Source organism: Camelina sativa, chromosome 1 (genome assembly GCF_000633955.1).
Source record: "Camelina sativa cultivar DH55 chromosome 1, Cs, whole genome shotgun sequence".
Lineage (NCBI taxonomy): Eukaryota > Viridiplantae > Streptophyta > Magnoliopsida > Brassicales > Brassicaceae > Camelina > Camelina sativa.
In genome coordinates, this window is record NC_025685.1 from 11,518,632 (window position 1) to 11,541,166 (window position 22,535).

The 22,535-nt window shown below is 32.3% G+C and overlaps 2 protein-coding genes and 1 pseudogene across 2 annotated transcripts in view; 1 reads left to right on the forward strand and 2 right to left on the reverse strand.

The window, feature by feature from the left end:
* The window catches only part of LOC104706868 (CRM-domain containing factor CFM3A, chloroplastic/mitochondrial), a 4,631-nt gene extending 2,341 nt beyond the window's left edge, over window positions 1-2,290 (forward strand). Inside the window, exons 3-9 of the mRNA XM_019228424.1 lie at window positions 52-182; window positions 446-802; window positions 919-1,075; window positions 1,161-1,453; window positions 1,536-1,595; window positions 1,729-1,818; window positions 1,909-2,290. Of these exons, the coding sequence (XP_019083969.1) occupies window positions 52-182; window positions 446-802; window positions 919-1,075; window positions 1,161-1,453; window positions 1,536-1,595; window positions 1,729-1,818; window positions 1,909-2,127 (1,307 nt within the window). The 3' untranslated portion in view covers window positions 2,128-2,290. The remainder of the gene's footprint in view (window positions 1-51; window positions 183-445; window positions 803-918; window positions 1,076-1,160; window positions 1,454-1,535; window positions 1,596-1,728; window positions 1,819-1,908) is intronic.
* Window positions 2,234-4,624, reverse strand: LOC104788053 (annotated as a pseudogene).
* LOC104788063 (protein WVD2-like 3) lies at window positions 11,013-14,417 on the reverse strand. The gene is given in 8 exon segments (XM_010513745.2): window positions 11,013-11,373; window positions 11,503-11,613; window positions 12,395-12,466; window positions 12,591-12,684; window positions 12,789-12,862; window positions 12,955-13,403; window positions 14,283-14,322; window positions 14,325-14,417. Coding segments are annotated over 8 exon segments (1,095 nt in total). The 5' UTR covers window positions 14,403-14,417; the 3' UTR covers window positions 11,013-11,196.

The window sequence follows — 22,535 nt, forward strand, 5'->3', positions numbered from 1 at the left end:
TCCGGAGTCTGATAGAGTCTTTGAAGAGTAGGAGTTTCTTTTGATTTTCAGGTAGAAGTACGCAACTCCAAGGCTTGGCGACAGCAATGGTCAGGTTATGGGAAAAGAGTATGCTAGCAAAGATTGCTATTAAACGTGGTGTGCAATCGACTACCAGTGAGAGAATGGCTGAAGATCTCAAGGTAATAAAGACTCTTAGCTGATTAATGTTGTTGGCTATTTTGTTTTGGCTTCCTGATTGGAGAGAAAATTATATCATCTTCAATTTCTGAAAAATTGAGAATGAGAGCTAAAAAGTATGTATTGATCCTGTCATGATATAGAATGTCTATCTATGATATTTCTTCAACTCTTAATTTTAAGCATCTCTTGTTCTGTGTATACATTTCTGCTCTATTTGTCATTTATCTGGATTTGTAGCTGAATATTTGATAAGTACCTGCAGAAATTGACAGGAGGTATAATGCTATCTAGGAACAAAGACTTCTTGGTTTTCTACAGAGGAAAGAACTTTTTGTCACGAGAAGTAGCTGACGCACTGGTGGAGCAGGAGAGATTTGCAAGGACTTTGCAAGACGAAGAAGAACAGGCACGTTTAAGAGGTTCATCGGCTCTGATTGTCCCAAGTAATGAACCTGCTAATAAACTTTTTTCTGCTGGTACTCTTGGTGAAACTCTTGATGCGACTGGTAAGTGGGGGAAGAATCTAGATGATGACGATCATTCAGACGAAGTGAAACAAGAGGTTGAGATATTGAGGCATGAAAATCTTGTCAGGAAGCTTGAGAGGAAACTTGATTTTGTGAGTTCTTGACTTGTCTCTTGTTTCTTTGATCCTACCTGTGAGTTAGAAGATTCACATATCATGTGTTAGAAAGTTGTTCTCTAAGTTAAATTGGATTGCCTCTTCTGCTTTAGGCTGAGAGAAAGCTGTTGAAAGCTGAACGTGGTTTAGCTAAGGTGGAAGCGTGTCTTAAGCCTGCAGAGCAAAGAGAAGACCCAGAAAGCATAACTGATGAAGAGAGATTTATGTTCCGCAAGCTTGGTTTAAAAATGAAAGCTTTCTTACTTCTAGGTAAATATCAATAACAGATGAGTGTAGTCGAGTCTATTCTACATATGTTCCAACTCGTAAAAGAAGCCTGAAAATGTTGCTTTAGGTAGGCGAGGTGTGTTTGATGGTACGGTGGAGAACATGCACTTGCACTGGAAATACAGAGAGCTGGTCAAAATTATTGTGAAGGCTAAAACTTTTGACGGTGTAAAGAAAGTGGCATTAGCCCTTGAAGCCGAGAGTGGTGGTATCCTTGTTTCTATTGACAAGGTCACCAAAGGATATGCCATTGTCGTGTACAGAGGGAAAGACTATAAGCGTCCTACCATGTTGAGGCCGAAAAATCTTTTGACAAAGAGGAAGGCTTTAGCGCGTTCCATTGAGATCCAAAGACGCGAGGTTTGTTGATATAATAAAGTCATCATTTGCTTTCTTATTTGGGAACTCATTAGCTGATTCGTTTTCTGTTTGCATTCAACAGGGTCTTCTAAAGCACATTTCTACGATGCAGGCGAAAGCAGAACAGCTGAGAGCTGAAATTGTAATGGATCTAACTCATTTTACATCGGATTTTGTCTAATTATGCTGTGTATCATGCATTCAGTGACTAACCACAGAATGTAGTTTGTTTGGCAATGGTAGACTAACTTGAGAATGTGCAATCATTCCATTAGGAACAAATGGAGAAGGTAACAGACAAGGGTGATGCAGAGTTATACAACAAGCTTGATATGGCTTATGCTTCTAGCGACGAGGAGACAGACGTAAATCCTAGAATCACTCTGTTTTTTATGGATTTCAGTCATCATAGAATCTGTGTTTAAGGTCTCACATGGCTTGGTACTACTCTGTAGGAAGAAGAAAATGATGATGTCGATGCATTTTCAGAGACTTATGCAGAAGGAGAAGATGGTGAGAATGTAGCAGAAGGAGAACTTGATGATGAAGATTGGGATTCAAATGAATCAGAAACCGGATTTGGTGATGATTCTGCTGTACTTGAAGCAGAGGATCTTCATACTAAATCAAAAGATCTGCCGAGCAACAAAGTTCGTTTGCAGCATCAGAGCTAACTGAAGATAAGCGTAAGAACAATGGAATGAGCGTTGTAACTTTAACATTAAGCTTTTAGGAGCTGTGGCATTATGATTAGTAAAATTGTAAAATGGATCTTAAATATTTCAACAGAGGTACACACCTCCATGGAAATAAAATTGAAAGCAAGATTTTGTCTTTTACTAAAACAAGCCAATAAGCTTCAGAGTCTTAAACTGTATTACAAGACACATTGGACCAAGCTTTAGCACTTAATTCAAAACTACTCTGCATGGTTCACCTCTAAGACCACTATGCTCTTTTCAATGAAGTTACAAGACAACACAATCCATATTGCGTTTCTAAGAATTGGTCTAAGAATTCTCCAGAAACATATAAGATTATGACTCTCTCAGGCAAAAGATCTCACCTACGAGCTAGTCTCTGTCCAGCACCAACCATTAACGCCTTGTCTATAGCACTAGAATGAAGCCCACAAGCTAAAGCCACTCCTCCTACAACGATCCATTTCCAATCTACACCGAACTGATCCTTTTGTTTCCTCGCATTCTCCAAGGCTCGCCCTCTCTCTTCTTCCTCTGCTCCAGATGTTTCCACCAAAACAATGTTCAGTTTTGTGGTGATACTTGCCATCTGCGCACTCCGTGAGAGAGATGTCCCAGTTTTTCGAGCGGTTTGGTAAGCCCTTAAGCCGTGTTTAGCTTCTTTACGGCTCCCCACATGCCATGACGGACTCCTAACTTTGCTACATCTTTTGGGATTCCCATGTCTTCATAGTGGACAAGAGAAACTTCAAAAGCTGATAATTGTCCATCCCCTTTTCTTGATTCAACTGCATTTTTGAGTATTTCACTTAGATTCAGACATGACACAATCTGGTAAAGGAAATTAAGCAACTTAAGTGGACATACCTGCTTTGATAATCCAACTTGAGAAATAAAGCTCGACTCGCCTCGGCTTATCACGCTTTGGTAGAGTAATCCAACGATACGGTACTACCTACAAACATTCAATATCAAAATAGTATATCAGACGAGCGTTCTGATAATTCCATCCTACTAGAGATGTTTTGATCCATGCCAAATCTAATGCAAGATCATACCTTTGTCACAGCATAATATATCTTTCCAGATTCCCATATTCTCCTACCAATGATGTAGGGAACTGCAGACAAAAACGAATTAGTAATGGCCTATATACAATACAAGTTCATGAAGGATAGTGAACAGAAGAAAGAGGAACCAAAACATCAAGAGAAAGAAAAGCACATACCTTTTTAATCCAACGATCAATGGTAGTTCCTGTCTTAGGATCTTCCTCCAAAGTTTTAAAGTAAGCAAGCATAGGATCCCATTTAGGTCGAAACTCATCATCCCAGAAGAAATCCCTAACAATATCTGGAAATTGCATCCTCAAACACAGTTCGACTACGATAAACAACGGGACCTGCCTGACAAAACAACATAACAGCCTTTCAGGTACTACTAAATCATTAATGTCATAGAATCTTTTTCCAAGTGCTGCTCTCAAAAACAACTTCCAGGTAAAAGTTGTTATAAGCTCAATGCCATACAAAAGCCTCAAAGTACATAACCTTTTCGATGGAACCAACGCAACTGGATTCTGACTCTAATTTAGGGTTCAAATCATACAACTAGATTCTGATTACAAAATCTTACCAAAATTGTCCACTACTTCTAGATGTTACAAGAAACATAAATAAAAGAAAAGAGTACCTGAGGCTCATGACGCCAGGCTTGGTAACTCATATTAGGAGTAGACTTATCCATCATAGATAGCCACTCAAAATTAGCATTTCCAGCTTCAAGCAGTTGCAACAAATGCTCTAGATCCTTCTCCGTCACAACAACATCTTCCTCTTTCTCTGTAACTTTATCACTCGCTCTGTGCAAAAGAACAATAAAAAAATCACTAATAGTAGTAACAGAGCCAAAACATATTGATTCTTTTCGTCAGACTAACCGTAAAAATGCTTCTTCTTCATCGACTGGTTTAGACATCGAACCATTAATAACCGACGATTTCTTGGAACTCGAACCGAGTCTTAACCAAAGAGTACGGAAAACGGAAAAAACAGAGAGAGCTGTGAAAGCAAGCCAAAGACGACGAGCACCAAACCCAGGAGGAGGAGCAGTACATAGAAACCGAAGCTTAGAACAGAACCCTAAATAAACCAATCCGGTCCACCTTGGACGCCAAGACCAACCAATCAAAAGCCCGATCATAACAGCGACCCAAATCGGAACTGCACATACCAAAACGTCGACTAATGTAGGTTTATTGAACAAATCCATGAAAAAAACTAGTAACGAATCTGGCACTAAGATATATATTTTCAGAGTGGGCTCTGTTGTTTCACCGGAGAATCTAACGACATTGAAAAAGGAAGCGATCCAAAAAAAAGAGAGAGAATCAAAAGAAGATAAGAGTTTTAGAGAAGTGAAACTATTAAATTATTGAAAATAAATAAAATTAATTTAAGTTTGGTATATTTGCTGTACCGAAAAGACATTGGCGCGGTGTTATTGATATGAACAAAACAAGCACAATGGTGATGACGTGGCTTTTGATCGTTAAATCAAAAAGATCTCACGCTTTTAGCCGCATTTGTTGTTTGTTGTGGATAAGAAGATTACATAATTCACTTGACCAAAAAAAATTAGGCACGTGACAGTTTCCTAAAAAAATATATATATTTTTTCTATTTTTTAATACATGATTTGTTGTTTTTACTTTTTGTCAACCATGCTCCTACAAGTGACCAGTTTATTAGCCAAATTCCTACAATTGTAGGAAGTGGGACTGTGATTCTTGGTGTGATGATGTCTTCTACAAATAGATTTATCTGATGTCACTGCACTAAGGTCACTTTACTTTTTTTTTCTTCTTTTTTTAGAAGAAACTGAATTTACCTAATATCTCTCTCAACAACAATCCTAAACTTTTGTAACATCCGCGAACCAAATTGGGGTTTTGGGGAGGGGGTGTCGATCGACACCATCAATTTTGGCTCGACTGGGTTGTTTTAATTCGTCGTTTAGGTTCGGTCTGGTTCAATTCAAGTCTCAAACCGACGTATTTCAGTGGAAGGTCGACGAAAAGAGTTTTAAGAAGTTGTTTGGTGAAGAGTGTTCTTGAGGGTTGGAGGCTTTTGAGAGAGATTTTAAGCTGTTTGGTGAGATCTGTTTCCTGTGGAGTGGAGATCTCGTGCTAGAAACAAAAGGGGAGGCTTCTAAGGGTTGAATTCGTCGTTGTTGGGTCTTCCTGCAAAGAGGTGAGTGCATGACCATGACTGATCTACGCCTGAGATTTTCTTTGTCTTGCTTGTTTGTTGTTGTTTGCGGTGTTTTGTGGCTTGTTATGGTTACTATAGGGCCTATACGGGTTCATATGGCTTTGGTTTTGAGTATTGGACGGATTGGAGGTGAGAGGAATCGAGATTCGACTCTCGGCTTTGAGCGGATCGCGGTTGCAGAGTAGTGTCGATCGACACCAAGGTTCAACATCGATCGACATTGTGGGGTAGTGTCGGTCGACACCTTTGCCAGTGTCGATCGACACCTCCCTTCCAGTGAAGACGATACTTGTTCCCTGGTTTGTTTGTCTTGTTTGTTGTTTGTGTTTGACATTGGTATCTCAATTGCTTGTGTGTATAGCCCAGTAGGTGTGAGGATTGCCTCACTGAGTGTTTATTAAATACTCATGCATCTCAATTTGTGTTTGCGATGCAGGTAAAGGCAAAGTGTGTTCGTGGAATCAAGGCGATGAGGAGGAGGATGATCTAGGGTCTCGTTTGTGTGATGTTGGTTATGTATGGTTATGTTGTTGGAACCTTGGTTAGAGTTATGTTAGGTTGTTGGATAGAATGGTTAGGAATGCTATTGTATTAATGATATATTGGTTTGATATTACTTGTCTGTTTCCGCTGTGTAAAATGGTTATTGCTGGTATAATGATGAATTGTGGTTTGGGTTGGTTTAATTAAGTAGTATGGGATGCTTAATTATATATTGTATTTATTATTAAAAAAAAAATGGGACGGGTTGTTTTAATTTCTCAACAAAAACAAAAAAGTCCTGAAACTATTTCTTCTTATTTTCTCTACTTCTCCTCCTCGCCCACTGCCTTCTTCTACTTCTCCTTCTCTTGATCCACCTCGTCGAGTATGTACCAGTGTTTTTTGATCAAATGGGTTCGTTTACACCATTGATGAACAGTTGGATGGAGTTATGGCCAGGCCTTGCAAAATCGCAAAGAAGACCCATGCTTGCTTCTGGTCAATGGGACATAATGCTAGATTTGTTTGCAGATGATCGATCGTACATCTGCTTTTCTGCTTTTTTGTATCCATGACATCATACTAACGACTAGCGAGGCAAAGGCGTGTGAGATTCGAACGGCTATGGGATATCTAAAACCGAGGAAACCATAACCAACATACTCAGAAAAAAAACATTTCTATGGCACAGAATAATGTCGGAAGGTTTTTACACAAATTAAAAAACAATAATTATTAACTTTAAATACATTATTGTTTTTCACTAAAGTATTCTATAATTATAGACTAATAATAATTCAAATATTCAAATTTTCTTAATGATTATTTCTTGAAGTTTACAAAAACTTAATAATAATTAACCAAAAATTGTAGAAAATCAATTTTTGTGGAACATGGAAAAATCTAAAAATATCAATCTTTGAAATAGTATGTAATAAGTTTCTAAATTTTCTCACCCATTACTTTCATAATTCAATCTCTTTTCTAACCGTTGTGTTTACTCATCAATAAAACTAACCAAACTTAAGTCGTAACTCACAGTTTTATTGATGACTTAATTTTGGTTAGTTCTATTCAAAATTAAGTAATAACAGTTGCTAACATTATAATTTTATTCAAAACTAAGTCATTTGATCGATTTACTCATTCAAGAGTAAGTAAAAAGATCACCGATAAATACTCACAAAAAATATGAAATTCATAATCAATGGCACTTTATATTTAATATCTAGTGAAAAAAGTTTTCATAATTTGTTTGTTTGAGTTTTATGATTACATTTGTAATTTACTTCTCACACAAAATTAGAATATTGATGGTTAAAAATTTTGTGGTCTCATTTGTGATTCAGTATTGTTGTTTGTTTAGATTTGTGTAATATTTCAAGGCACAAATATTGATTATATGTATTGGTATTATATGTATTAGTATTGTAGTTTTGTTATAAATCAGTAGTTTAAATAATAAATTATCCAAGAATAAGCTTACCGGTTTTTTTCAATACATGTATAATTTGTTAAACAAAACTATTTAGATATATGTTTAAGATAATTTATTGATTGATGACTTTAATGTTATTAAAACTCGACTGTTAATTCTACAATCTTGGTTATAGACAAATAATATCCAATTTATTGTACATATTTTGTTAAGTGACTTCTATGAGTTGAGTTGCAAAAATGACATTCATCAATTTGAAGGAATTGATAGTGATCTCAATTATCATAAGAATATAGATATTAATAAAAGAAATTATTATGAATGTGGAACTGATATATGTTCAAAGATTTTTAAATGTTTTTCATTACTATCTATAATGCTATATTATGAAGTTAAATATAGTAGAAGAAGATGAGAGAATTTTTAAACGTTTTTGATTACCCTTATGTTTGGCCATCAATAAATCATTCTCTCATCCTTTTCCATCATATCTCAAATCTTAAAATCTTAAATATTTTCTTAATTTTTTTAATTGTTGTTATATGAGTTGAAAAATCAATTAAAACATTATTGTAAGAATTTTATTCTAAATTTTATTTTATAGATTATGTTATATATCTTACATTGCTTTCAAATTTTATTTGTTTCTAATGCTCAAATCCTAAATATTTCTCTCATCCTAAATGTAAAAAAAATATATAAAAAATCTCATCCTCTTCCACCATATTTCAAATCTTAATTTTGTTTATGTTGTTATATGAGTAGAAAAAATCAATTGAAAACATCATTGTAAGATTTTTATTCTAGTTATATGTTAGAGAGTATGATATATATTCTACATAGCTTTAAAATTTTATTTTATTTCTAATGCATTACTAGTTATACTTATTTCTTAATTAATTTCATATTTTTAGTTTAAGTATACATATGTTGTTAACTTCCTTTTCATGGGTGAAGATAATCAAGACAATAATAGGATGTGAAAAGTTAAAAAGAAATTAAAATCCATGGGTGAAGGTAGGACATCAAACTCAGACAAACCAAACAATTATCTACCATAACCGTAATATTTTCGTTTCTAACAAATATAAAATACACAGTAAATAAATCACTAAAAAGTATGGATTTTGATGTATGACTCCTACTTCTTTTATGTATTGGCCTTGAATGTCATCTGATTTTTTATCAGTTTTTAGTTCTAGATTCTGCAAAATCCACTTTTCACGCCATTCATAATTATGAAAAAATAGATTTCCTAGAATTTAGGAAAACTAAATTTTGAAGGATTTTAGCAATTCCTTCGTAAAATCTAAAAACCACATTTTATGGGTGACCTTATTATTATTATTTTTTTAAAAATATATTTATTTTAATTTACTTAAATTCTAAAACAAACTAAAACCTTTTTTTTGCACAACAAACAAACTAAAACCTTTTTTTTTGTACCATAATCCAGCCCACGAGAGAAATTGGTACCACTGCTTGGGATGAGCAGATGCCAAACATCATAGATAAGTCTCCAAACTCCGATTCAGGACCTTCGTCTGACCATCAATTTGTGGGTGAAAGGCAGTACTATACTTGAGTTTAGTGCCAGAAAGCTTGAAGCAAGCCTTCCAGAAGGCGCTTAAGAAAGTACTACCTCTGTCCGAAAGAAACATACGATGGAAGCTGGGTACCCGTGAAGCTTAACAACCTCTTTAACAAACAGTTTAGCTACACCGGCTGCTTCCAATGGGTGTTTCAAACCCAGAAAATGACTGTACTTACTCAATCTATCCACAATCACCAAAATAACATTCTTACCATGTGAAGTTGGCAAACCATTTATAAAATCTATTGTGATATCCTCCCAAACCATCTGTGGAACTGGTAGAGGTTGTAGTAAGCCAGCAGGAGAGAGAGTGGAGTACTTGTGTCTTTGACACACCTCACATTCGGATACAAATTTCTGAGTGTCTGCGAATAGGCCGTCCCAATGAAAAGATTGTTGTATCCCTTTACCTGTTTTTAATACTCCTGAATGTCCACCAATCAGTCCGCTATGACATTCTTCCAATATCAACGGAATAGAACACGAGTTTTTTGGTATTACCAATCTATTCTTGAATTTTAATCTACCATCTTTCACCGTGTAGTTCTTATTTTGATTCTGAGCAGCCAAACAATCTTGAATCTCTTTCTGGATCTTCTCATCTTTGTCAACATCTTCATATAGGTCTTGGAGTTGTAATGACGTAGGAACTGTCAAGGCCATCAACAGATGTGCAGACAACACGCCAAGGGGTTATGTCATTCTCGATAACCCATCTGCGCCTTTATTCTCAACTCCGGGTTTATACAGGATCTCAAAGTCGTATAGGTCTATGGGTACTTTTTTTTCTGCATCTTTTTTTTTTAATTTTTAATAAAAATTTATAATCATTATTTTACTATTTAAAAAAATTATTATTATACATAAAAACCAAAAACTAATTAAGTTACCATTCAAAATTTTGCAAAAACTAAAATATACACCAAAAGCAAAAACTAAAAAAATTAAAAATCAGAATCCAAAAACTAAAAATCAAAATCTAAAAACCAATTAAAAACTACCAGTCATTCATAGCCATTATAACTAGATCTGTTCCACTTTGTTTTCATGTAGTAGTTAATTCCATAATCTATTACGACTATTCTAATCACAGCTTATTTTCTTCATGTAGTAGTTAATTCCATAATCCATTGAGGTAGACTATTAGTGTATACAAATGAGAATGTGACGTTCACGTGCAGCTCTGCATGTGCAGGAGAAGGAAGCGTTAGAGTCGATGCGAACTCAAGAAACACGTGTAGTTTTGGATAGTGACTGTGACAATGTGGTACATATAAGATTGCTGTTTGTATTGGGAAATTGGATAAGATTCTTCTGAGAGATATGTCAGAACTCAGACAGAACCTGAAGTGAAGCCACTATCCCTGCGCCACATATTATTCTACAGCCCATTAGGCCCAATTAATATTAGTCCTACGAAATCAAGATTGTGAGTGAAAAAGAGGATAACATTTTTTTTTTTTGGCAATACGAACCGACAACAACTAAAAATCTTTTAATTTTTTTGCATTTTTAAAGATTGAATATAGTTTTGGAAAGTTGGAGCAAGTTGCAACATATTGATAACATAATCAAACAACTAATGAAATGATTAAGGAATAACCAGTTCATTTGATCCACCAACTTCTCACCAATAATGACAGCTTTGATCAAACAACCTACTTTCTTTGAAAATAATAGTATAATGTTATTATTATGATTAGAGCCGTGACAAAATCTTTGTATAAATAAAGGCAATGGTCTTCGACCCCATCTATTATTCACAAAATCAGGTCCCAACAACATTTATTCTAAAGGTTTGGACATTTTTTTTCCTGTCAAAGAAAGGTTTAAGTACATTGTATTTGAGTATTTTTCATCATTATTAGTTCCGTTTATTTTCTTATTTGTGGTAAAAAAAAATTATATAGTGAAAAGAGGCACAATTATGTTTTAACTCGCCTATGGCCCTTAAAAGCTTATGCAAGACGATATGGTCTTCTCATCACGAGAAACGACCTATGGTAGGTAATATATAGGCTGCGTTGAGTCTAAAATTATTATGAACAAAAGATTTGTTATAACTTAAAAAAACAAGCAAAAGAACAACAATAAGATTCTTATTTCTAAGTGTACACACATTCATAAACGCGGCATAAACAACTTTTAAATTACACACATTTACACTTCAAATCGTAAGTTAAAAAACACAAGCATCCCACACATTCTCACAACGGAAACATAACTCTCATGTTCGTTGTGACCAAAAAGACTTTTTAGCAGGCAAAAGCGGTCTCCGGTTCCAAATTTGAGGTTTCATCATTATGGTCCTCTTTAGAGATCACTACTAGAGTCTTTCGAGTTTCATGCCGCCTTGATGCTCCTTTTGTTCTGTTCCCTTCTTTTGTGTTCCTCCGTCCTAGTTTTGGCGACTTTGCTCGAGTTGGAGGAGGCTGTGTATGGACACCGTTTTAGGTATAAACATAATGCAAGGTTTACACTAGAAATGATTTTTAAAGTTTAGGGGTAATTTCTCTTTATGTGAATGTTGTAGTGAAATTGTAGACAACCTTGTGTGTTACCTTCTTAAGTTCAACCTTTAGAGGAGGCCCTTCGTGATAAAAGTTTGGCATTGGGTTTGCTTTGAACCTCAAACTTTTTCTTAATTTCCTTAAGGCTGCTTCGCTTTCTTCCTTTATATTTGAGTTCCGCGCATACAAAGAGAGGGGAAATAATATGTCAGAATTCAACATATGTGATAAATGAATTTTATAAAAAGCCTAGCATAAAGGAAAACAGCATGGTACCTTGTTCCTTGCTTCACTTTGCGTTTTCTCAGCCTCCATGGCTTGGTGTTTCTCCTCCAGTTTTGTATAGAACTTAAGAACATAAACCAATGAGAAAAGTCAATACACAATCTAGCAAAACCTCCCAAGAGTGGAAAGGGTAATTTTTTTTTTTGTTGTTGAACAAACAGAGTGGATAATGAAAAAGAAATGTCACCTCCTTCCGCTTCTCGGCACGCTCAGTGGATCGAAACGAAGGAGCTGCCGTGACAATATTTCTTGATTTAGCAGACTTTGCACCCGACGTAGCGCTGTCAACAATAGTCAAGACTTGATATTATCACATATTCCAAAGAGAAATGAGTAGAAAATTGTAAATTAAAAAGAAATATATTTTAATGAGAAAGAAACATACTATGAATCAACAGAGCAAGAATCTTCCTCATCTGAAAGCTTCTTGTTTTTTGGCTGCAATGGTTTCCTAGTTACCTACAGTTGCAAGTAAATACTTAGGTGTTACGGTTAGACAAAACAAATACATTTAAGAGAATACAATATGTTATTATAGCATAAACTCTAACCTTTGTGGCNGCGCATACAAAGAGAGGGGAAATAATATGTCAGAATTCAACATATGTGATAAATGAATTTTATAAAAAGCCTAGCATAAAGGAAAACAGCATGGTACCTTGTTCCTTGCTTCACTTTGCGTTTTCTCAGCCTCCATGGCTTGGTGTTTCTCCTCCAGTTTTGTATAGAACTTAAGAACATAAACCAATGAGAAAAGTCAATACACAATCTAGCAAAACCTCCCAAGAGTGGAAAGGGTAATTTTTTTTTTTGTTGTTGAACAAACAGAGTGGATAATGAAAAAGAAATGTCACCTCCTTCCGCTTCTCGGCACGCTCAGTGGATCGAAACGAAGGAGCTGCCGTGACAATATTTCTTGATTTAGCAGACTTTGCACCCGACGTAGCGCTGTCAACAATAGTCAAGACTTGATATTATCACATATTCCAAAGAGAAATGAGTAGAAAATTGTAAATTAAAAAGAAATATATTTTAATGAGAAAGAAACATACTATGAATCAACAGAGCAAGAATCTTCCTCATCTGAAAGCTTCTTGTTTTTTGGCTGCAATGGTTTCCTAGTTACCTACAGTTGCAAGTAAATACTTAGGTGTTACGGTTAGACAAAACAAATACATTTAAGAGAATACAATATGTTATTATAGCATAAACTCTAACCTTTGTGGCCTGATTTTTTACTTTACTATGCCCATCCGGAAACTTTTTCAACCCAGCTGATTCAAGAGATTCACTCGTAAACGAACGTGTCGATGTAGCACGCTTCTCAGTCTCTAAAGAAAACGGCTGTGGAACGGTGTTCCTTGTTTTGTTACTCCCACGAACTGATTTTGAAGCATGCTTAGCAGGTAAAAGTGACATAGTGACATCCTTGGACTCAAAACCATCTCCTGTCGGCTTGCCAACGGGGATCTCACTAGTACACTCTTTAACATCATACTCGTTCGCTTCGATGTTCTCTTCTGTATATCGAAGCTCTGTATGTACATTAGTATCATCACGTGATACTGAATCTAAGAGAGGCTCAGAAACATTTTCTTGGTTTCGATTACAAGAATCACCATTCGCATAGATCACCACACCATCTGGTTCCTTGTCCATACAGATATCTGCAACAACACAAGTCAACTATATAAGTAAAAAAAAAGATAATCATATTACATAAAACCTATGTGAAAACAACACAAACTTACTTTGCAAGCGCGTTTACGACACAATTCAATATTATGGTATCTTTGGTCTATCACAAGAAAAGATACTATACTATGCCTCCTTATATAAATCACAGACTAAGACAACTCAAGTTCCTTATTAGTATAATAACTTAAGTATACTTACTTACAAATGATGACCAAGAATTCAACTAACCATATAAATTATTCTCCTAAAAGCATTAGGCGCTAACCAAATGTAGGGACATCAAAGACGAATACAGCTTGTTGATTAAAGGAAAGTAATATAGTATTCTAACGTATCTATTAACCTATATAATAATAATAGTATATAGTCAAGTATCAATTTCTCTAAAAAGATAAATTAAACAGTACACACGGCCAAATCTTTTTGCATTAGACAAACCCAAAAGAAAAAATCTTTTTTTTTGCATAGTCAAGAATCAACAAAGAAAAGACACTTTGTAAAACGCATAAATCATCATGGTTTTGGACCAACATAAAACTTTAAGACTTTTCTTTGTTAATATTTTCCATAATGACACGACTAAATTTCAGTCAAGCAAAACAAGAACTTGATAAAACAAATTTAACAAATTAGAAACTCAAAATTTTAGTTGTTTAACAACCGATACTTCTTGCATTCAAACAAAAATGAACATGCAGCTCAAAAATTCTCAATTACTCTATGAATTAGGAACTATATGATCATCAATCGCAATCAAGAAAACTCTATAATCTCAAACCAAATTTCAAAGCTGCAACAAAATCGATAAAACATAGATGATATCGAAGTAGAATATTAGAATTTCTTACCCATTTTTCTTGTGATAGACGAGAGAAATTGTAACCGCTCTCCTTTTTTTCTTTGTTTTCTTGTTCTCCTCTCTCTCTCTCTTCTGTGTGTTGTAATGAAAATGATGATACTATTACCATTTATGTTGGCGTGTGTGTTTTATACCATCTTCTTCCTCGTCGGTGCTAACGCCGTTACTAGACACCGTTTCTTATTAGTGCTTCACTAATTAATATTTTGTTAATTAGGTATTTGTGTTTACTCGAGATTAACTTTTTATATACTTTCTTTTGGTTTTAATTTTTTATAGACTTGCTACTTTTGTTTATTTATTTATATCAATTATATGTTCGATTGGTTAATAAAAACAAGAAATAGCATACTTGTTCATGTCTAGCATCTTTTCAATGATTGTTGAACTATTTTGATTAGCAAACTCCAATAATAACGTTTCAGTTCATTTTTACCTACTTTAATATTGGGGAATTAACTAACGTCCAAGTATGTAAATAAAAAAACTGCTGTTATTTTTTTACAATTGAAAGCGTTACGTATATTTGCTGTTTTTTTTGTAATATTGCTGTTATTTTGTAATATTGCTGTTATTTTGTATACAACCAATGATTAAAATCGTATATTTTTTTTTTTTTTTGAGATTTTGATCCTCAAATTCATTGTAAAATGTTTAACCACTGATCATCATAATTAAGTTACACAAATCCTAAAATGTTTTGAGTTCAATTCATTATACATTCAATCCGGTTAACCTTATCAAAGACTTGCGACCAAAGTTTGTAGTGTAAGATGAAAATAGAGTCACTAGAGACCACGTAAACTCATTTGAGTTTGAGAGGTTAAACATTTGTTCATGTAAAATCGATTCACGATCTTTTCAAGTCCTCACCAACATTAGCAATAACAAAATCACTAAACTACAAAGATTTGGTTCCTAAGCGTAATATTTTAATAGCTTTCAGCTAGTGTGGGACAAGTTTTTTCCGGCAATTATGCAAATTTCCTTTTATATATCTGTGAATTGTGAACTACAATTGAATATAATCAGACAATCATTATGACCGCACAAAGAGACAAGATATCAGACCATTATTTCCGAAGTCCAATTTATAATTTTGGCTACAAACTATTGCAAGTAGTCAAAAGAACATCTGTTATATTTTGTTTACTTACACACCCATACAACTTTCATCACTGCCATCGGTTGATTACTTAGCAAGTTTTAAAATATTGTATCTACTACTATCTTCAGTCAATACCAAAGCACATGGTTCAACGGAAGCATCATTTATTTAACCATTTAAGTTAAAAAAAAAACACATTTTAACACAAATGATATTATATTAAAAACGTGATTTTGTGGACTTGGCAAGGAATCCATAAATTAAACAAAAATAAAGTAAGGTGATTATAGAAAAGACATAACATCCTTATTGGCATTGCATCCAATCTTATTAATTGCTCACTGATTTAGATTATCCCACACCTAAACTCTTATTGAAAAACACATTGCACCACCCTTGTTTAATATTTAAATTTTAAGATAAGCATCTCATTATTGTTTGTATCCCTGACATGCCCTTATTACAAGTAAGGGTCAAAATCGAATCAGTGAGATGATTGAGGGTGAGATAGGGAACTTGAAAAGAAGACGTGGGATGATTGAGCTGTGTGTGATAGAGGTTATGCGCTGAGTGGAGTAAAAGAAAGACTATCCAACAAATAAGTGGGTCGGTCCCATTTGTCTGTAAGCTAAACCATAATAATAACAATTCTCTAAAGATGGTTACAGAAAAACAATAAATAATTTCATAATTTCATAATTATATGATATTTTTATATTTCTGGGAGATGTATATAGATGTCGCAGTTGTAGCTAAGGTAATTAAAAAAAGAATTCGTCTTATGGGTTCGGTGTTTTTGATGTTAAAATATGACCACAATTAGTCCATTACAAACAGATTCCGATGACAAATGAAAAATACTAACATAGTGTTGATAGTAGCAGTCATGTCTTCGAAACATAAATTTTATTGTCAAATATTTTTACAAACCAAATTAACTCATTGAGTCAATGTAAATAAGATTTTGTGTCATCATTAATACGTGGTAGAAATAGAACACAAAATAATTCATTGAGTCAATGTTGACCAAAATAACGTTTCTTGTGTGGCAAACACGGTTGTGGTGGCCGAAGAAGTCGTGGTCACAACCATTAGAGACTAGTGACAAACATTACTCATATTGAGTCTATGACTATGTGTATGCGTATGCCTATCTTCCACTATACTTTCAAAACTATATGATTCAAAATATCATATGTTATACTTGTTACATTTATATATTAACGCAAAATTGTTTATAAGTAGAAAAAACGTTCCTTGTTCTTTGGTTGAGAGCATAAACGACTAGGATTTATGCAACATAGATATTGAGCTTCTCGTATAGTTGAATTGTTCATTTTTTTTCTAGAAATTTACAACTTTTCCTTAACACATCACAAAAATGGAACCGTATTTTCGGATGATGATGATCTGCATGCATTAAAAAATATTTTTATCCAACTTTTTCTATAAACAACCTTTTATTAGATAAATAAAAATGCGTTACCTTATTAAATAACAAACAAGGTTATTAAATATAAAAGTGCTATCTCACAAAATTATCTCTTGTTTTTGTTTTTTTTTCGTCTCATAGCGCATAAAAAATTACACTTTTAAAAAGATATATTTTAATTTATAAGTGAAGTGTTAGGAAAGGGATAATATCAAATACAAAAATTTGCAAAACTAATTCAGATATTCTTCAATTACGATGAGTTTAGTTTATATTCAAATTTGCCAAGTTGTACATAAAACTTGACCAAAAAAACTTTAATTGATATCATAATAGTAAGTTCAAACAAATGGTTAATATAGTAGAAAATTGTTGTACAAGTACAGACACCATCTTTTGTTAAAACATATTCTAAGCTCAAACATCTTATGCTAAAATAGATCCCAAATCTCATTTTTCCAACAATTTAAGATATTTATGATATTGTATTGAAATAAGATTGATGATGAGAAGAATAAAAACTTCATACCTGACAAGGTGGGATTACTTTGGAATTTCAGCTGCGTCTATGACTTACTTAACCACTACATATTTTAACAAATAATTTGTATTGTATTCTTTAATTTAAGTTGTTAATAATTCTTAGAAATGACATACATTTTAAATATGTTTCTCTTTTTTTAATTTACTTCATTATTTTTCACAAGTCATAAACTAATAAAATTTACTAAGGGAAACAGATCAATACAAAATAAACAAGTTATAGCTAATTATTTAATTAAAGTATGGTTACAATTTCATACAGAATGTTTAATACATACTATAATTATATTTGCACAATTTTAAAATTAATTATATTGTTAGTTGCAACAAGCTTATTACTATTAGATTGGTTAGAAGAAGTAACAAAGAAGAAGAATGATGCAAAGAAGAGCTCAAGAATAACAAGGCTATATTTAGGCCTCATGATATCATAAGGGGCCGAATTGTTGACCAATGAAGGTCCAAGATAATTTTACTCTTAGTGACGAAGCTAAAAAAGAAGAAGAAGGAAGGATCTAAAAAGCCCATCAAAGCCCATGAAGAAATAAGAGGGAAAGAGGTTGAAATATAAGTCAAAGGTAGGCAAGTGAATAAGAATAGTTATATGTGAACCAAAGAGACATTGAGAGTGGTCCCCCTTCACCCTTGGATGTTCACATGTTGCATTTAGAAGAAGATGCAAGTGGGAGAGTCACATGTTGCTTCTAAGAAGCCATTTGAGAGATGTCACTTTCTAATATGTTTTGTATCACCAATATACATTCAAAAGTGTATGAGTGAATGTATATGTGGCCTTTGCACTTAGGTTTAGAAGGGATACTCATATCCCATTAACTCTTTGTATAAATATGTAACTCATATGTTTAATAAAATTAAGCTCTCCAATTGGGGGTTTTCCCCTTACTAAAATCGTTTCTTATACACTCAAATGGGTAGATTCTTGTCTCCATAATCTCATGGAGAGACCAAGCTTTGGCAATGTTTGGTCTCTACTTTTCTTTCATTTGATTCTCTACACCATTCTCTAAACTATTCTAAAGGGTATTTGGGTTATCTTTGGTGTGAGAGAGTTGTTGCCTCTCATACTTATTCTTGAGTATACATAGCTTATATTGGCGTGTATAACTCCTTTTTTACCTTAAGAACACTCTCATTAATTTGTATCCTAAAGGCTTTACACATGAACACACAAATTACGCTTTAAGTGTTCTTGTGAGTTTATATTGGACTAGAGTGTATCTTGCAGCTCACTCTCTACAAATTCTAACAATTACAAAAGAGATGTATTAAAAATTTAATTTAATACTGTTATTATTGATATTTTTCTATAAATTATATATCTATAATATGTATTATGTCATGTTTATTGTTTTTACCAATCATATACTTTTTATCATTTCAAATTGTTATGTCACCAATCAACATGTTTCTGCACCGCTTATTCTAGAAAAAAAACACATTTGTTCCGCAAACCGGATGTACCACAGTTGAACTGTACCACACTATAACCCACTTTTCCCATGTGTAAATTCAACCACACAAAGAAAATTTGTTTCCACAATTTTTCTTAGAAGCCAATGTAAGTTTTGTTTTGGAGTTCGAAGGTGGATAAAAAATAAAAATTGTGAATTAATTCTACAATAAATGTATTGTGACAGATTCCATTCACAAAGTTATTAACTTAATTCTTATTGAATATGAACTTAATTCACAAAGTATATAGTATATCCCCCCTATATTTTTTAAACCAAAAAATGTTTCGTTTCATAAATTTATCTAAGATGATATATAAATAATATTGACAATAAAGATATATAAATAATAATAATAATAGTAAATTAGAAAAGTATATTATGATAAAAGAAAATTCATTCTGCTTATTCAGTCACTTCTCATCATATATCTATATTCATCGGTCACTTCTCATTATATTCATATCTACCTCTCTCTTTATCCCTCCATAACTAAACACGAGCTCTCCTGTTTTTCCAACTTCACAAAAGAGCTCCAAGGTTTGAACTCTTTGTTTTCTCTTAACTTGTAATAGCTCCCCTGTTTTTCCCCTGTTTTCCAACTTCTCAGAAAAGCTCCTCTGTTTTTCTCCTATTTTTTCAACTTCAACAAAAACCGTAAATCAAACAAAATGGATGATATAACTGGTGATATCCGTGAGGTGGCAGGGGAAAGAGAATAGCGGTTATCTGTAGAGGGGGTTAGAAACTTTTCATTCAATGGTTATGATATTTGCTGATCATAAACCTAAGTGGAGGTGCATTGGGTCTGGTTATTTATATTTATATTAATGTTACTATATAACATGGTTCTGATATTTGTTAAATTCTTATTTAATAGTATTTGATCAGCACTACTAATATTAGAATACTAGACATATTAAATCAATGTAATTTAACTAAAATTTTGTAAAACAATTAAATCATTGGTAAAATTGTGACTTAATTAGAAAATAGCTTATAAATTACATATTTATGTACTTGATTCCTTTATTATTTTTCTAAAAATTAACAATCTAAATACAATTTTTACTTAACTAAACAAAAAAGTTAAATATAACAAACAAATTATAGTTAATATTCAATTACTTTTTTAAAATTGTCCTGTGGTGGACCGCGGGACAATTTTTTAAAGAATAATATTTAATTTCTTATTATTATATTTAGTTTGTTTTGTTTAATTAATTTTGTTTGGATTGTTAATTATTAGAACAATAATAAGGGAATTAAATACAGAAATATGTAATTTATAAGCTATTGTCTCATTAAGTCACAATATTACCAATGATTTAATTGTTTTACAAAATTTTATTTAAATTACCTGATTTAATATTTCTCATATTCTAATATTAGTAATATTGGCCAAATAGTTAAATGAGGATTTAACCCGTGTTTCAAGACCGAATTAATAATATTTTATATTTATACTAATGTTAATTCAAACCATCATGTATATATAGATATTCAGTTTCTAAATAAAATATATACTGAATTAAATGTATGTCCTCTTGCTAAAGTTAAATATTTGTGAATATTGGTTTTCTAATCATTCTAAAATTGAATTTTCGGTTTAGGAAATTTATTAATGTTAATATAACTTTGGAGATTATAACTTTTTTTTGACAAATCTGTTGTATATCATTTAAATTTGAGAGATTTTAGCATCCATAAAAATAGTTTTCAAGATTTAATAGGTTAAAGCTTTAATGGGTAGAGTTGTTTTTAGAAAAATCATAATGTATAGATGTTGTTAAGATTTTTTGGCAATAAATGTAACAAATATTGGTCAATTTAAGAAAGTTTAGTATTTGAGTTTCTCTGCAATGTTATTTATGGAATTGTTTTAGGGGTTAATGTTGTAAAAAAAAAATAAACAAGTAAAACCAAAAGGACATAAACCAAAATGTACTTCAAAAATAATAATATAGATATATATACATATATATATATATATACATATATCATGAATAAAAACATGCAACGCTCTTAAAAATTATAGAGAGGCACTAACTCACATTATCCAAATTAATTAAATAATTTGCAAAGATTTCACTTTGGTACTTGTTTCCTTGTTATTTACTTAATTACATATATAATGATATGCATGCTTAAGTTAAACGTATGAATTTAAAATTGAATTAAAAGCCAAATTTAATGGATGATAAAAAAAATGTGACTACTCATATAGCTCATCTTTAGGCTGTGAATGGAGACATGTGAAAGTGCGGATTTCAAGTTTCTGTTTTGAAAACCGTATTGTCACCAATCATATAAATATTTGTGTAATTTTCAGTTTTTGAAAAAGGAAAAAAAGTTGCTTTCCGTTTTTTAAAACATGCTATTAACTCATGGTCCACAAATTTTTATCCAATTTTCTGTTATCTAGCGGTTCAGTCAATTCCGTACTGAATAATACAAAAACTTGATTTTTTTTTACTAATAAAAAATAGTTTAATAACCACTACATATTCTAACAAATAATTCTTATTATATTCTTTAATTTAAGTTATTAATAATTCTTATAAATGACATACATTTTAAATATGAATTTTTTTAAAAAAATTCACTTCATTATTTTTTCACAATTCATTAACTAATTAAGGAAAACAGATCTATACAAAATAAATAAGCTACTGCTAATTATTTAATTAAAGTATGGTTATGATTTCATACAGAATGTATAATACATATTATAATTATATTTAAACAATTTTAAAATAAATTATATTGTTAGTTGCAACAAGATTATTACAAAAGAGATGTATTAAAAATTTAACTTAATATTATTATTGTATTATGTCATATTTATTGTTTTTTATCATTTCAAATTGTTATGTCACAAATCAATATGATTCTCCACCACTTATTCTATAAAAAATACACTTGTTCTGCAAACCGCATGTACCACAGTTGAACCGTACTGTACTACAAAACTGTTTTTTCTGCATAGCTAATTATGCTATCACTATTCAGACCTTTAAAGGGTTCATAACAAGATACAATGTTCTGAGAGTTACCAATTATCTAGTCATCTTCTTTTACTACACGATGTTGCTAAAATATATAGTCGTCTGCTTTTGCTAAGAATTGAATGTTGACAGGATTATATGTCTACTTTGTAAAAGAAATTAGTCTTAAATTCAATAGTATAATGTTTTTTTTGACAAAAAAAAATCAATAGTGTATTTTCTTTAATTTCATTTGCTATCCTACGGTAATATGACAATGAAAATTATGATTGTGTCAATTATATATAGACCTTACCTTTTAACAAACTTAATATAGAGAGTTGGCTATGGTTTATCTAGAATCTTAAGACTTATTTGAAACTTCAAGATAGAACTGGATTCACACTTATCTCTGGTTACATAACGAGGTCGTATGATTTAACTTCAACAGTAAATGTGTTGTTAATAACGTTTAATTTTTTTGTTAACTTTATAAACGGCGTATTGATTTGGTAAGTTAATGAAAATTTTGTTATTATATTTGAAAGTAAACAAAAATTGAATGTTTATTTGGCTAGACCAAGAATTCTTGTTTTTTTTGGCAAATTTTAGAAAATTTTTGGCTTTTTTTGGTCGAATTCTCATGGCTTAATTGTTGTCCATATGTAATGAGAGTTTTTTTTTTTTTTTTTTTTTTTTT